The following is a 13,887-nucleotide window of genomic DNA, read 5'->3' as shown; positions in this document are numbered from 1 at the left end:
CCGTCCACCGCTACCCCGACGGCAGCAACGCCAAATCCCATCGTGGGAGAGAGAGAGAGAGTGCAGCTTGAGTGTCGAGATGCCCCGTGGCACCGTGGTGTCCCGTTACGCCTGCCCATCTTAACGCCGAGTGTTGGGCAAAAAAGACGCCCGAGGAAGCCCGGGAGAGAGCCTCTGTTCGCTGGTCGACGCTAGACGACGACTCGGACGGAGGATGGATCCCGGGGGGAGGGTACCCCTGCTGGAGTCTGAACCTTTACGTGGTGTGGGGGATTAACGGCGGTTTCAACGCCTACCGATACAGACTCAGATTATTAATGTGGATGAGGGACGGAGAGATAATGGTATAATGAATGTTATTGTCTTTTGTGCACGGGGAAGGGCCCGAAACATGGCCTGGAACAGTCAGGGCGGAAATGAGATAATGTATAAGTTAATACCAAGTTAATCATAGCGTCTTTGCAATCCAGAGCCTTCATGGGCAAAAAACCAAAACCATTTCATTGAGAGTTGCATCCCAGGGTATCATACTCAACAGTTTCAAACCAAGAAACCCTTTCCAGAAAACGCCATATCGTGCATCTTGCTCCCTAGCCCATTCCATAATCCATTCCCTGGATGTCCTTCATTATGATTTGTCATCATGGACTCGGAACTCTAGTGAGTTTAAACAAATATGTTTAGTCGAGGTGTATTGTGAAAAGTATCGCTCAAAGCCATGACCGGTTTAAAGCTCGTCGTCGGAGAAGTCGTCTTCCGACATGACCAAACGGAGATACTCCTTGCCTCCATGGAACCGGCTCGAGTATGGGGCTGCCCAGTGAGGAGTATCGTACCGTATTAGGGGCCGGTAGGTCACGCTCTCCTCATCAGATAGCGGTTGTGCGGACCCTCGTGGGGCCATGGCCTGGTTGTCTTCGTCATTCGCGTCATCCGCGAGAGGGCTAGTCGTGCCAATAGCCTCGATGACGATGTTCTCGTTCGTGTAGTCGATGTTGCCGAGACTGTGGTGCAAGTCCTCGACGTCGTCCTCGGAGATGCTTTCGAGGTCATTGATGTCGGCTTCTACACCCGAGAGGTCTTCATCGGGAAGATCCTCATTGGGACTGTCTTCATCCATGGAAAGACTGGTAGAGGAAGGAGACGTGAGATCGGGAACGTCTTCCATGCACGCGGTTTCATCATCGTCACGGCTGGTACGCCGACGCTTGGTAGGAGGTGTAGATTGACCGTTGCTAACCTCGTTGTCGGCATACTCTTTTTCGTCGTACGATCGCTTCCGGTTGTTTTCCCGGGACATGGAGTTATTTGGAAACTCCCGACTAGGCATCTTGCTTGATGAATGAATGCGTGTGGGGATGAGAGAAAGAGAAGTGAAGAAAGAGTGATGGTGGGTATTTATATCGATGAATGATTGATTAGTGAGCGCAAGGTGATGAGTTGTGGTTGACCTCTGATGAGTTGTCAAGTGCAGCACGGTGAGGCGGGTGGGTGGGCGTAGAGGCCTAGAGAACAACAAGCCTGAGGAGAAAACGGTGTAGAAGATGGGGTAATGTTGGCGACTAAATAACTGTGTGTAGGAGAGAGGGAAAAGCCTCAGGACGGAAAGCGAATCGCAGGTTATATTGAAGACCGACGGGACAGGTCCACAGCGAGATGGGCGAGCCGCCAGGGTGCAACCCTTGTGGACAGGCAACGTGACAGGCAAATTGTCCAGCCAGGTGATGAAGCGGATGGAAAGGGAGGATGGAAGAAAAAAAAAAGGAAAAATAACGGGGGGAGACAGGGAACTAAATAGAAAAACACACGGATGCTGATCCAGGACGGAATATCTAAAAGCCATACACAGATTCCGGGTTACAAAGTTGGCCAAAGTCGGCCACCCGGAGCGGTATCCGCACCCTTGTTACGGCCCGGCAAATGCTCAGCCTTGCATGAAGACGACAACGCAAGAGGAGTTGCAGGCTAAGAGTAGATTTAGAGGAGTAGAAGCATATCGCGGGCACAAGAGTGTGAGCGCGAGATGGTTTCCGCGGGTTTTGCTGATCCATGGGATGCAGCGTCTAAGAGACGTGGCGGGCAAAGGTTGCCTCAGGACAGGCAGAAGGGTTGCCTTATATAGTAAAGAACCGCGCGGAATTCTTGGAGAGTGATCCTGGAGAGTGATCCCGGCCATGGTTGGTTGGAAACACGAAGATATTGCACCATGCACATTGGACGCAAACGCAGCATCGTGTCAGCCTAGTTCGAGCCCGACAATTCACGTTCACGCAACCACCCACACTACTCGTCACAATTCACACCCGCCCTATCTCACGAAGCCAACCGTGATAACGCCGTTTTCAACGCATTTCTTCCTGATTGATCCGGTGGTGTAATTTTAACGCCGTGTTAGTGCATGTCTAGTTTGCTCCTCACAACCCAATTCCGAGTTGTTGCAACTCTCTCTAAGCTGGGTGTCTATGCCTCGTCGTCCTCAGCGACTGTCTCGATCGAAAGCAAGAACACCTTGTGTCCACCCTTGCCGTCGCTCTTCTTCGCATCCTCTTGAGCTTGGGCCTCGCTCTCCTTCTTCTTGTTCTCCTCATCCTCATCCTTGTCCTTGGTGGTGTCCACCACACCATCCTTCAACTCACCAATCGTCTTGATTGCCTTGCCGTCGCCATCTAGGTCCACCACCACGTCAATCGTGTCGATACTGCCGTCTTCGGTGTACGTCCACATCTGCCTGATCTCCCCACGCACCAACCCCGTCAGCCACAGCGACCCCAACACCCCCGGCACCAGATACAGCAGGGCGGGCTGGCCACGCTTGAAGATCAGTAGCATCGCCAGTGTGACCAGCATGCCCAGGAAGTAGCCAACCATGGATGCGTAAAAGTATGTTTTTGGGAACCGGGATGCCTCCAGCGTTGGCGGTAGCTGCTTTGGTCCTGAGAGGAACATGGTCCCCCGGACCCAGAGGCTGTCACCCCAGGCGCCCTTGGCGTTGACGTACCGGGCCTTGACCTCCTTGTGCTTCACCTCATTTCTCGAGACTATCGCCCCCGACGGGTCCTTCTCAATGAGTTGCAGGTCCGCGGTTTCGTATTTGATCTTGCGCACGTAGTGCATCCAGAGATCGAATCGCAGAGCTAGCGCAATCACCATGCCCGGGACGACAATGTCACCCAGACCGAGAATGCTCTTCCTTTGAGCAGCCTCAAATGTGAGCTTGATGGGCACGTCCAACTTTGTGGCGACTGTCACCATGTACGGCCTGCGTTAGTCGTTAGCGAAAGTGCATAGGGAAGGATCACCAGGGGACGTACGTATAGAACACCATGACAATGTCGTAGAAGAATAAACCAACCAGGACCAAAGTGCTAGTGAGGTAGTCTGTTGGTGAAAGAAGGAGGAATGAGCCATAGCACATGCCGTAGCCGAGCATGTTGGACAGAAACGGCGATGTGGTGGTCGAGTAGACGATGGCCGTGGCCACTGCCATCAGCATGCCCACCATATGGGCAAACTTGATCTTGCCCTCTTCCTTGCCGATCCCGTGAACCTGAAGCTTCACCATCCAGTGCCGCGTCAGCAGACTACGGATTTCCCAAAAGACCTTTTGTGCTCGCGCAGGCGCTGCCAATAAGGCCAGAGGCCCGGGAAGTGGGTTGTTGGTCTCTTTGGCTCCCGAAGTCGGGTTGCCCACATCGTCGCAGGCCTTGACGGACCGGGTCTTTTGGTCAACGGCCCTCAGGGAGCCATCGCTTGCCCGCCAAAACCGCGGAAACACCAGGGACGTCATCACCTCGATGCCATGGGCATAGAGAGACAGCAGACTGACAATGGACACGGCAGACATGTACCACCGGAGGATCTTGTTGAGGATGTTGGGATCCTGGAGCCACTGCATGAGGTAGTACAAGCTGACTAGGGCGATGGCGGCCATGACGGGAAACATGATGGCATCCGAGGGCTCGAGGCCCTGCGAGACACGCTCATCCTCGTCATCCTTTTGCCCGGGCTTGCGATCCTTGGCGGGTGCCGCAGAAGGTGGCCGCCGGAGAGCTGAGTGGGCGCCGAGGTAGATGATGGCAAGGGCGCTGAAGACGAGCTTGGCCTCGAGGAGGAGGAAGTCCAGGTCCTGAAAGTATTGCAGGAATGAAGGGCCGCCGAGATCTCCAACCGTGGAGTTGAGTCCGTCGAGTGGTCCGTCGGCCGGCACCGAAAGGGATTGCGCCTCCGACATGTCTTGGTGGTTTCTCTCTTGGTGTTGCAGCTGGCGCAACGTGTTCTTAAACCGTTGTCGGAACTATCCAACGTCTGGAAGCTGCAGGCTCACTGCATTTCAAGTGGACGAGTGAATGAATCCCACTTGGGCCCTGGCAAGATTGCAACCTGGAAGCGAGTGAGTTGTGCAACGACAAAGCGCACGTGTAAGGGGCGTGGACTCGTGGATTCGACTTTCCAGGGTTCAAGATGACGTCTGCTGCGAGACTGCCAAATCAGGAACAAGCACAAAGGCCTGAGGCTGTCGATTTGTCGATTTTGTCGATTTTGTCGCTAGTGCTAGCTGGATCGGGGCGGGGACCCTGCAGGGGCCTTGATTTTCTGCAGCCAATGGCGGCGAGCACAGCCAAAACGGGCTGCTGGGCGAAGGCAGCCTTGTCCTATGATTTTGAGCCCCTCCACCAGCTTCAGCTCTGCTGCTGCTTCGCCGATATATCTGGACACGACCGCCTTTCCAGCGCCGACCCGCAACGATGACGACCAACATCGTGATGGAGACCTCAATGGTCCGTCCGCCCGCCTAGACCTCCCCCATTGACTCCCCGCAGCCCCGACCGCTAACACCTCCCGCGCAGGGCTACCTCACCGTCGAGCTGTACACGCAGCACGCGCCCAAGACGTGCACCAACTTCACGACGCTCGTGCGCCGCGGCTACTACGACGGCACCGTCTTCCACCGCATCATCCCCAACTTCATGGTGCAGGGCGGCGACCCGACGGGCACCGGCCGCGGCGGCACGTCCATCTTCGGCGACAAGTTCGAGGACGAGATCGACCCGGGCCTCAAGCACACGGGCGCCGGCATCCTCAGCATGGCCAACGCCGGGCCCAACACCAACGGCTCGCAGTTCTTCATCACCCTGGCCCCGACGCCCTGGCTCGACGGGAAGCACACCATCTTCGGCCGCGTCAAGAGCGGCATGGGCACCGTCCGCCGCCTCGGACTCGTCAAGACCGGGCCCGAGGACCGCCCCGAGGAGGATATCAAGATCGCCAAGGCTAGGATTGTGGAGGACGACGAGCAGGTCTAGCAAGGGATTGGCAGGAGGCGTTGTGACGACCATCAATCTTGGGATTTTGACATGGCTGGCGTTGAGGAGTTGTATAGAGTTCTGTAAAAGGATGAGCCAAGAAGGTAACGAGATATCACGCCATTTGGCAACAGGCACATAGTTCTTCACCAGACGAGACCAAAACACTACAAATGGGAACTGGCACACACTCTCGGGCAATATATCCATTCTTACATACAGCGACGCCCAACGCCCCAGACCCGTTTTCCGTGGATGCTGTGATGATCTGGTCCCCAAAGACCCTAGCTAACCAAACCGTCCGTCCAATGCAGTGTGTGTTTTGAGAGAATAATACAGATAAAAAATGATTCTGAAGCAAGAAAAAGACGTTCCACTCCCCGTCTCGCACCATGACATGCCGCCTGCGTCTATCCGTATCCAACCAGTCTCGAGTGGTCAGGTGATGCGCCAGGTTGGCATCGCCTAGCTAATCATCCAAAGAACGCTGCAGATGTTCTCCGCATGGTTCGATCAGGGATGCTTCCCCGGTCTAGGCAAGCCAAAGACGCCAGCGACACCGCCCGTCTTCTATTGGGGCGCGGGTGGCGACGAGAGCGTGCCGGAAGACTCCGACTCTCCGTCGGCTTCCCGGATGTGCTTAACCTTGGGTTTGGGAGAGCCCAGCGGGGGCTTATTACCGACCTTGAGCTTCTTGATGGGGCTGACGCTCTTCGAGACCACCTTCTTAGGGGCCACATCGACGCTTGAGCTGAGGTTATCGTAGTTGGCCTTTTGTTCCTGGCTCAGCGACGAAAGGCTCTTGACCTTGTCCTTCTTAAGAGTGGGCTTCGTCTTGATAATGACCTTCTTGGTCACAGCAGGCTTAAGCTTCTTCTTCTTATGACTGTTCTCCGATTCCTCGTCGTCGTCGCTGGCGTCGCGCTTTTTAGGGCTCGCGGCGCGTGAACCTGGCGTGGGCGTGGCCTTTTGCGAGGACGGGGGTGTCCCGTCGTGCTGGGACCCGCCGTTGCTCAGCTTCTGGGCGGCAGCGCGGCTGGCATTACGGCCACTGTTGCCAATGCATGAGCCCATGTGGTTATTCAGCCGGGTGACGAGAATGCAGCGTTTGCACTTGCTGCAAGTCGCCGAGGGGAACGAGAGCACGTTGGGGGGCCGCTGTTCAGGGGTGGGCGAGTCGGTGTTCTTCTCCACGTCCTTCTTCTTCTTGCCGCGACCGGGACCTGGTCCGACCCAGCTCTGGCCGTAGATGTCGCATCCGGGCTTATCGATGTAGGGATGTTTCTTGCAGTAGATGATGCTCGGATCGGGCTTTTTGGCGCCTTTGCCGTCGGTCGGGTGTAGTAGTCGAGGGAGGTGGCATTTGGGGCAGAGGATCTCGGGGGTGGTCTTGAGCGGGTTGCCCTTGAGCAGCACCTTGCCATCCTCGTAAATCGCAGCGTCGGTTTCGATCCGCACCTCCGGTTTCGAGTCGGGCGTCGAGCTCTCGGAGGCATCCGAGGCCATCTTCTCGACTCGGATGGCAGCCGTGGTGGCCCTCGCCGTCTTCTCCTCGCGGTGCGTCTTCATCAACAGGTCGGAGATGATGTTGTAGAGTACATCGTCCAAGACGGAATGTGCCTGTTGCAGCGGACGCCCCCAAAGGTCAGCCGTTATCCAGATCATACCCAGACCACAGGGAAAAGGTGATGCAATGCGCGGAACATCTCGAGGAAGGAGAGTCCATGCATGGCCTTGGTCGCCATCACGAGCGCGCCATCGCTATCGCCAGCCGCCAGGGAAGGCCAAAAAGCCAGGGATGATGTGCTTACCAACTTGTCCATGCTGCCCGCGTCGTCGTGGGCGCGGACAACGCCCGCCCTGCCCGTGGCCGCATTCATCGTGTCGCCGGGGAACAGAAATCCGGCCCAAGGCTGACGGATTTCGCAGCGGAGGGTGTGTAACTGAAATCGTTGATGAAGCCGAGGGAGCAACGGCGGCAGCTACCGGGTGGAGGGGGGGTGTGGGTTCTGGAATACCGGCCTCCGGGGGGGGCAGAGCGACGGCGCAGAGAGCGTGCGAGAGAGAGGCAGACGAGCGCGAGTCGCAGGTTGCGAAAGCGTCATTAACACGGCATTATTGTCCAAAAAAACGTGGTTAAAAATAGAAGGCAGCAAGGTGAAAGCAGAGTGAGAAAAGCAACGCCTATACCACGCTCTGGGGGCGCTCGCGTGTTTGGTTGCTCCGCGAGGGAATCGTCAGTGACAAGGCTCCGGGACTCGTCGTCTGATTGGGGAGGATTAGGTAGGAAGAAAAAAAAGCGAACAATGGCCGCGGCGGACGGGACGACGGTTGAAAATGGAAGATGACGACTGCCAGGGTGGGTGAGAGTGAGAATTAGGTGACTCGGGCAGCGGGCAGCGGGCAGGGCAGTGGAGAGAGCCAGTCCAGTGAGCCAGCGCCAGCGCCCGGAGCAGCTCAGTGCGCCCAGGGATTATCTCGGAAGGGAAAATCAACCTGGAACCAACCAATGTCAATGCCACTGCCACAGCCAATACATACGACTTCGGCTCTGTTTGCGCAGGACCTGCGTCTTGCCACTGTTAATGCCTCTCTCCCTGCCCCAAATGCAAAACCCAATGGGCAGCCAGGCGGCTCCGCGGCGCGAGTTCCCAGGCCGGGCGAGCCATGTCGTTAGAAACAATGTCTCTGTCCACTGAACGCCAGCGCACGAGGTACCTACCCGGACAGCTCTCTCCAGGGACAAAGGCAGGCTACTAACCAGCGAGCCCCTTTAAGGTTCCCCTGACTGCACTAACAGCGTCTGGAGCTGGCGGGCAACGCAACGCTAGCTCGGCTCTGGACACTCTTTTTTTCAGGGGACTTTTCAGCACGCAAGGGAAGCCTCAGCGAGTGCTCGTTGCGGAATCTGAGACGCTGCAATCTGGGAATGACGACTGCTGTCCCAATGATCGGCCGCCGCGCATGTGCCACACCTGGAACTCGACGCAAACATAAATGCTAACCTTCTTAACCTCGAGGCCATGGCGTTCCAATAACATTACTCGTGTCCTTATTGTTCCTCCGACCTTTGTTTCTTCTCTCCCCCGTGTCTCTCGTCTCATCTTGTTCCTCGTTTCTCGCTCTCTATCTCTCTTCTCCCTCTGTCAGTTACCCAGAACGCGCCAGACTTCTCAACACCCACCATCCGTACATCATGTCTCTTCCGTCGACCAAGCCCGCTCAGCTCTCCATCCGCTCGTTCTTCCAGCCCAAGAGTCCTCAATACGCCCCGCCACCTTCGAAGATCGCCAATTCCCCAGCACCAGCACCGCCTCCACCAACAGCTGCTGTTCCTCCTCCGACCGCCGCTCCCCCAACAGCGATACCTCCCCCAAAACAACAACAAGACAAGGCGGAGATCCTCCCTGTGCGCATCCCGGCTGCCACCTTCACCATCCCGCCGCTCCCCGCGTCGCTACCCCGCGAGGCCGGCATCCGGCCCGTCACACGCGACGACCTGAACGCCATGCGCCGCATCAACGCCCTGCTGCTTCCCGTCAGCTATTCGGACACCTTCTACCAGCGCGCCGCCGACCCTGCCACCTCGGGCCCCTTCTCCCGCGTCATCACCTGGGAGCATGATGGCTGCGAGCCCAAGGTTATTGGCGGCGTCGTCTGCCAGCTCGAGCCCGACTTCGAAGCCGCCAAGGCCGGCATGGACGAAATCCCCAAGAATATCTACATCCAGTCGATCTGCCTGCTCTCGCCCTACCGCTCCTTGGGGCTTGCCATCGCTGCCGTGGATAATATTGTTGCCACCGCTGTGGCCGACCCGGACCTGCATGTCAAATCGTTGACCGCGCACGTGTGGACCGACAACGAGGAAGGTCTGAAATGGTACGAAGCACGAGGCTTCCAGCGTGAAGAGCAGCCTATCCGCGGCTACTACATGAAGCTCCGGCCCGACTCCGCCTGGCTCGTCCGCCGCCCTATCGCCGCCTCTGTCCGGAACTCCCTGCCCTCCAAGTCCGAGTCTCCCCAAGAGACCACCATCCTGCCCAGCACCACCGCCGCAGTCCTCAACCTGCCTCCCATGTCTGGCCCACCCAGGGCCCCAGGCGCGCCCCCACTGCGACACGGCCAGTCCTTCCAGAACCAGCGCGCCGACACCGAATGGAACGACCTTCCCGAGGACATGGCTACCGGGCGCCTTACGGCCCCGCCCCGCATGAACACGAGCGAGACCGGATCCGCCGGGAGCTCGAGAAGCAGTTCCACGGTGCGCAAGAAGCGGGATCGCTCTTACCCGGCCGCGGCGTTTGGGAAATAGGAACGAGTGTAAGTATAGAAGAGGGGCTCAACAGAGAACTTATATAAACTTAGAAAACACAATCATGAAGACATGCCATAGTTATCACAGGAAAGGAAAAACATAGACAGGCTTATGGGGAGGAATAATGTACGTATTGAGTAGACGAAAATATACCACACCTTTCGATGAACCCGAGAAATTCCACATAACTGATATTGCATCATCTCACTAGTGGCAATGGGTGCCATGTTTGCGATAATTATTCATAACCTCCATGATCACATATACAAATTTTCTCGTCGGATGCAAATGTACAGAGACGAAGACGCCAAGACCCCCAACGAGAAACAGACAAAATGCAGACCCAAAACCCATCATAAAGACAATGCAAGTGTATTAACGACGCTTGATCCACCAAAGAGCTGCCACTGCGAACGCACCGATGACGCCACCGATCAACATGGATTTGTATGAAACGTGGGGGACATCTTCAGCTGTTGGAAAAACATATTAGCAGGGGCTTCAAAGGGACTGGAAGGTCAGTATTGCACGTACAGAATGTAGAGCTAGGTCTCCGCGAGGTTTTAGCTACAGACCGCAGATCCTCGATAATCTGAGTGGGCGTCTCTTTGCTGGCGGCGATGAGGGCGATCAAGGCAGCACCGACACCACTGCCATCCTTGGCGATTCCGATGCGGATCTTCTCAGCGCCCTTAGGGCCGATGGCGTCAATGGCCCGGAGAGCATCGTAGATCATATCTCGGAAGTAGGGGTAGTGCTCAACCAGGCTGCCGTCGACACCAATATCGATGACCTCCTCCTCAGGGTTGTCCAGCTTGCCAGACTGGATGGCAATGGCGCCAATGGCAACCGCCGACAACCTGGCTGCTCGGCGTCCGACAGCATATGCGACGGACTTGAACGCTTGCGCATCCTCCAGCGACGGGGTGTAGACGTGAAGTAGGTTCTCCAGCTCCTGGCGCAGGGTTGAGAGCTCGGGAGTGTTGTCGGATACGGCCACTGACATGATGGCGCTGTCCAGTCCCCATGGCTTGAGGAATCCGGACTGGGGGGAGATGTTGGTCGTGCTGGACCAATCATTGGAACTTGAGTTGACGTCCTTGAAGAGTGATGACTTTTCATTGCTGATCATGTCGGCAACGGCTAATCGCACAATCTCGCCCAGGAACATGCCTGAGACACGCTTCTCGAACATTTGGAAGCCGGGGTTCACACTCTCAGCGTCGAGCGCCTTGTCCCATGATGTTGAAGGCATAACATTGAGCTGGTTGTCGAAGGAGCCCCACTCAGTGTTGACGACCATCTCACCCGTGGAGTTGTCGTACTCGCCGGGAATGGGCTTCTTAATTTTGCTGGTCTTCTCCATATATGCGCCGTTGGTTCCGGTGCCGAAGATGGCGCCGAGAATGGATCGGCTCTTGCCGGTAGACGTGTATGAGCGCGCCATGAGCGTGCCTACGGTGTCGTTCACCAAGGCGGCAACCTTGACGGGAAGCTGCAGCTTGTCGATTTCGATCTGGAGCAGCGCACAGACGTCTTTGCCGACGGCGTCATCGATGTCGAAGCCCTTGGTCCACCGAATTAGCAAGCCCTTGTTGATGGCGAGCTGCTGAACAGGGAAGCTGAAGGTAAAGCCGAGGCGGAAGATGGACTCGTCGCGAAATCCCGCCTCGTTGCTAACGGTGTTGCGGCGGCGAATGTGGCTCTCCTCGAAGCGTTCAGCGTGGTGCTCGCGGAGGAACAGCTCAATCTGCTTGGCGAGGAAAGAGAACAATTGCGAGGCCGTCTTGGCGACCATAAGCTCCTTGGGGATAGCGACCTTGTTGAAAGTCAGGTTAAAGGTGGTGTCGCCATTGAGCATGACGGAGCACACGCGGAAGTTAGTGCCGCCCAGGTCGACAGCGAGGTACAGTCCCTGAGCGAGAAACGAGGTGTTAGTCGAGGCGCACTGTTGAGGGGCGCTCAAAAGCAATCACTTACCTTCTCGGTGCCATTGGGGACTCCGGTGACATAGGTTGGGATCTGGGAAAGGCTTGTGCCGTCCTTCTGCAGGCCCTGATCTGAAGGGAGAGAAAAATTAGAATCTAGCAGCTATGACGTGGGGCGGCGCGGTATAGTGGAATGAGCAGTCAGGATATCCCAAGAGGAATTGCGCAATGAGATGAGGGGCATTGACATACCCATCTGGCTCAAGAACTCATTCACATGGCGGTTCAAGTCGTCGTCAGTGAAGTCGAACTCGGAGACGATCCGGTTGGTCTCATCGGCGAGGGCCATGGTGAGGGGTCGCGTGGTGGGATGCGCCGTCGGGAAGGGAGGTTGTATCTGGCAAACGGGGTCGGGGACGTCGAGAGCAGGTGAGGCGAAAGGCGAGAGGAAGGGAGATTGACGGTGATGCGAGGAGGGGGGACGAGAGGTAAAAGAGGAGAAATAAGAAGGAGACGAGAGAAAGTTGGCAGATGATTCGAGCTGGAACCGCAGCTGTGCGTGGAGGAACTGGAGCTTGGCGTCGCCGAGCACAAGCTGTAAGAGCTGACGGATGCTGTGTCAGTGGCTTAGGGACATCCAATGGCGGGCACAGTGGGTACAGCAGGGGGGCATGTCGGGTGCCCTGGGGGGCCATGGGGGGGTCATGATGGGGGGATGGTTGCAGGGACTAGGCCTGGAGAAGCCCCGTGGGCTCGGTGGTTTTCGCTGTGGGCTCAGCGGCCAGTGGGCGTAGCCGACACAGTGGGTGCAGTGGGTGTAGGTAGTGGGTGCAGCGGGTGTAGTGGGAGAAGTGAGAGTCGCATTGAGGGGCTCCAGAGCGGACGGACTCGACGGAGCGTGTGCGGGGGAAGTCTTTGGGGCTCCGCTAATACGCCGAGCTGGGCCACCCCAACGTCTGTTCTTGGGATTCTCGCGCCCTGGAAGTATTCGGGCCAGCTCTGCCAACCACCAAGCACGCGACACACGAGGTTTTCACTTGAAAAATGATAATGGGAATGGCCTGTCCCGACCCAGGTCTCGGTCAGGCCATGGTCAGCCACGCTGAGCCCAGACTTGAGCGCAGGTGAGGCAACGCAGAACATGGATGCAAGATTGCGAGAGGCGGAGGGACGGGGGCGCAAAAGCGGGATGACGGTTGGTGACAACGAGATGAACCTGGGACCGCGGACTGGGGACCAAACAATAGGGACGGGGGGCTCCAACTTACCACTAAACCCACGACGATGACCACGAGAAACCAACGCCCGATCAGAAGCACCCAGGAGCCGGGCCCTCGCGTACCGCTCTGCATGCTCTGCACACGGTGTGATCCCATTTCACCTGCTGCCCCGGCCTTGCCGCCTGCAACCCCCAGACTCTGCCCAGACTCTGCCCAGACTGGCGCCACGGTGTGGCACCGGGATGCTCGCCTCCAGCCGTGATCGTAACGGTGTTGTGATGATGGACACTTTATGATCTCGTGTCTGACGCTCGCCCCAGCTTTTCCACTTGCTTCCAATGCCTCCAGACTTTCCCTCTGGGGCAACAGCTAATGGGGATAATTGGGGAATGGTCAGCCTCGGAGAGGACTCGGCGACGGCGGGCGTTTGGGCACCAAGGATTTTGTAAACGGCCCGGCTGTCTTGGTCTGGTGGTCTGCGAGGTGATTTTTCGCAGAGTCGGTCCTTTGGCGATGACGTCCTGCACGCGGAAACGTCGACGAAAATGCCGTCAACCCTGGTCCGGGGCGCCCCAGGCTAGCGGGTGAGCCTCGGGGTAACGAGGTGGCTTTTCCCCGTCGCCTAATTGCGATGTGTAGCCGGATGATTTGCGGTATATGCGGCGTCTGGATCTTGTCCTGGAGGCGGCTGGTTGGATGGACGGCGTGGACGGAGGGCCTGGGAATGGCGTAGTGATGGGGCTGCAAGTGGGCTGCAAGTGGGTTGTCACCGTGTCGGTGGGTTGCAGATGTGGGTTTGCCCGTAATAATCTGGGAACACACCGACGACAGCGCGGCGGAAGCGGCGACGACGGCGTGGTTGTCAAACACGGGTGGACATGCAAGTCGACCCAGTACCTACGACTTCGAGTCCTTAGGTACCTGAAGTAGGTATTCTCTTCCTTGCTCCTGCTGCTGCTGTTACTGCTGCCGTAGCCTGTTCCTGCTGGTTAGCCTCAAGCCGCACGACGCACGATGCAGGCACAGCTGCACGATACTGGTCGTTCGGGCTCCGGCGGAATACGGCCCCAACGAGCCGTCTCTGCGTGCGTTGTTTCTTTCTCGACTCGAATTAAGCCCAA

The 13,887-nt window shown here is 57.1% G+C and overlaps 7 protein-coding genes across 7 annotated transcripts; 3 read left to right on the top strand and 4 right to left on the bottom strand.

Annotated features, from left to right (window-relative positions):
* Nucleotides 1-506: 506 nt before the first annotated feature.
* Nucleotides 507-1,735, bottom strand: BGZ61DRAFT_446660 (uncharacterized protein). The gene has a single exon (XM_046245230.1). It carries the CDS (start codon nt 1,328-1,330, stop codon nt 728-730), a length of 603 nt encoding a protein of 200 aa, XP_046107623.1. The 5' UTR covers nt 1,331-1,735; the 3' UTR covers nt 507-727.
* A 540-nt stretch (nt 1,736-2,275) lies between these two features.
* On the bottom strand, nt 2,276-4,666 carry BGZ61DRAFT_515622 (signal peptide peptidase-domain-containing protein). Its single transcript, XM_046252252.1, has 2 exons — nt 3,312-4,666; nt 2,276-3,259 (listed from the first exon to the last, which is right to left on the bottom strand). Exons 1-2 carry the CDS (start codon nt 4,229-4,231, stop codon nt 2,461-2,463), a joined length of 1,719 nt encoding a protein of 572 aa, XP_046107622.1. The 5' UTR covers nt 4,232-4,666; the 3' UTR covers nt 2,276-2,460.
* Nucleotides 4,347-4,789, top strand: BGZ61DRAFT_184591 (uncharacterized protein). Its single transcript, XM_046237723.1, has one exon. The coding sequence runs from the start codon at nt 4,462-4,464 to the stop codon at nt 4,747-4,749; it is 288 nt and encodes a 95-aa protein (XP_046107621.1). The 5' UTR covers nt 4,347-4,461; the 3' UTR covers nt 4,750-4,789.
* On the top strand, nt 4,667-5,513 carry BGZ61DRAFT_446657 (peptidyl-prolyl cis-trans isomerase-like 1). The gene is made up of 2 exons (XM_046245229.1): nt 4,667-4,778; nt 4,848-5,513. Exons 1-2 carry the CDS (start codon nt 4,746-4,748, stop codon nt 5,301-5,303), a joined length of 489 nt encoding a protein of 162 aa, XP_046107620.1. The 5' UTR covers nt 4,667-4,745; the 3' UTR covers nt 5,304-5,513.
* A 180-nt stretch (nt 5,514-5,693) lies between these two features.
* On the bottom strand, nt 5,694-7,295 carry BGZ61DRAFT_184605 (uncharacterized protein). Its single transcript, XM_046237724.1, has 2 exons — nt 7,115-7,295; nt 5,694-6,923 (listed from the first exon to the last, which is right to left on the bottom strand). The coding sequence occupies exons 1-2, from the start codon at nt 7,181-7,183 to the stop codon at nt 5,874-5,876; spliced, it is 1,119 nt and encodes a 372-aa protein (XP_046107619.1). The 5' UTR covers nt 7,184-7,295; the 3' UTR covers nt 5,694-5,873.
* A 1,204-nt stretch (nt 7,296-8,499) lies between these two features.
* On the top strand, nt 8,500-9,615 carry BGZ61DRAFT_475184 (uncharacterized protein; the record flags this gene model as incomplete). Its single annotated transcript, XM_046248655.1, has 1 exon — nt 8,500-9,615. The coding sequence occupies one exon, from the start codon at nt 8,500-8,502 to the stop codon at nt 9,613-9,615; it is 1,116 nt and encodes a 371-aa protein (XP_046107618.1).
* A 378-nt stretch (nt 9,616-9,993) lies between these two features.
* On the bottom strand, nt 9,994-11,895 carry BGZ61DRAFT_529765 (uncharacterized protein; the record flags this gene model as incomplete). Its single annotated transcript, XM_046253455.1, has 4 exons — nt 9,994-10,091; nt 10,153-11,533; nt 11,599-11,678; nt 11,799-11,895. 4 exons carry the CDS (start codon nt 11,893-11,895, stop codon nt 9,994-9,996), a joined length of 1,656 nt encoding a protein of 551 aa, XP_046107617.1.
* Between the last annotated feature and the right edge of the window lie 1,992 nt (nt 11,896-13,887).

This window comes from Ilyonectria robusta (assembly GCF_021365365.1).
Source record: "Ilyonectria robusta strain PMI_751 chromosome Unknown BGZ61scaffold_5, whole genome shotgun sequence".
NCBI classification, from domain to species: Eukaryota; Fungi; Ascomycota; class Sordariomycetes; order Hypocreales; family Nectriaceae; genus Ilyonectria; species Ilyonectria robusta.
Note: the sequence above shows the minus strand (reverse complement) of the source record. Positions and strands in the feature narration are given on the sequence as shown.

Excerpts from the sequence above, each read along its gene's own strand:
- BGZ61DRAFT_184591 (XM_046237723.1), top strand. The coding sequence starts at position 4,462 with ATGACGTCTGCTGCGAGACTGCCAAATCAGGAACAAGCACAAAGGCCT.
- BGZ61DRAFT_184605 (XM_046237724.1), bottom strand. The coding sequence starts at position 7,183 with ATGAATGCGGCCACGGGCAGGGCGGGCGTTGTCCGCGCCCACGACGAC. Across the intron at positions 6,924-7,114 it reads CGGGCAGCATGGACAAGTTG|GCACATTCCGTCTTGGACGA; the intron begins GTAAGCACATCA and ends CCGCTGCAACAG.
- BGZ61DRAFT_446657 (XM_046245229.1), top strand. The coding sequence starts at position 4,746 with ATGACGACCAACATCGTGATGGAGACCTCAATG. Across the intron at positions 4,779-4,847 it reads TCGTGATGGAGACCTCAATG|GGCTACCTCACCGTCGAGCT; the intron begins GTCCGTCCGCCC and ends CCTCCCGCGCAG.
- BGZ61DRAFT_515622 (XM_046252252.1), bottom strand. The coding sequence starts at position 4,231 with ATGTCGGAGGCGCAATCCCTTTCGGTGCCGGCCGACGGACCACTCGAC. Across the intron at positions 3,260-3,311 it reads ATTGTCATGGTGTTCTATAC|GCCGTACATGGTGACAGTCG; the intron begins GTACGTCCCCTG and ends CGACTAACGCAG.
- BGZ61DRAFT_446660 (XM_046245230.1), bottom strand. The coding sequence starts at position 1,330 with ATGCCTAGTCGGGAGTTTCCAAATAACTCCATGTCCCGGGAAAACAAC.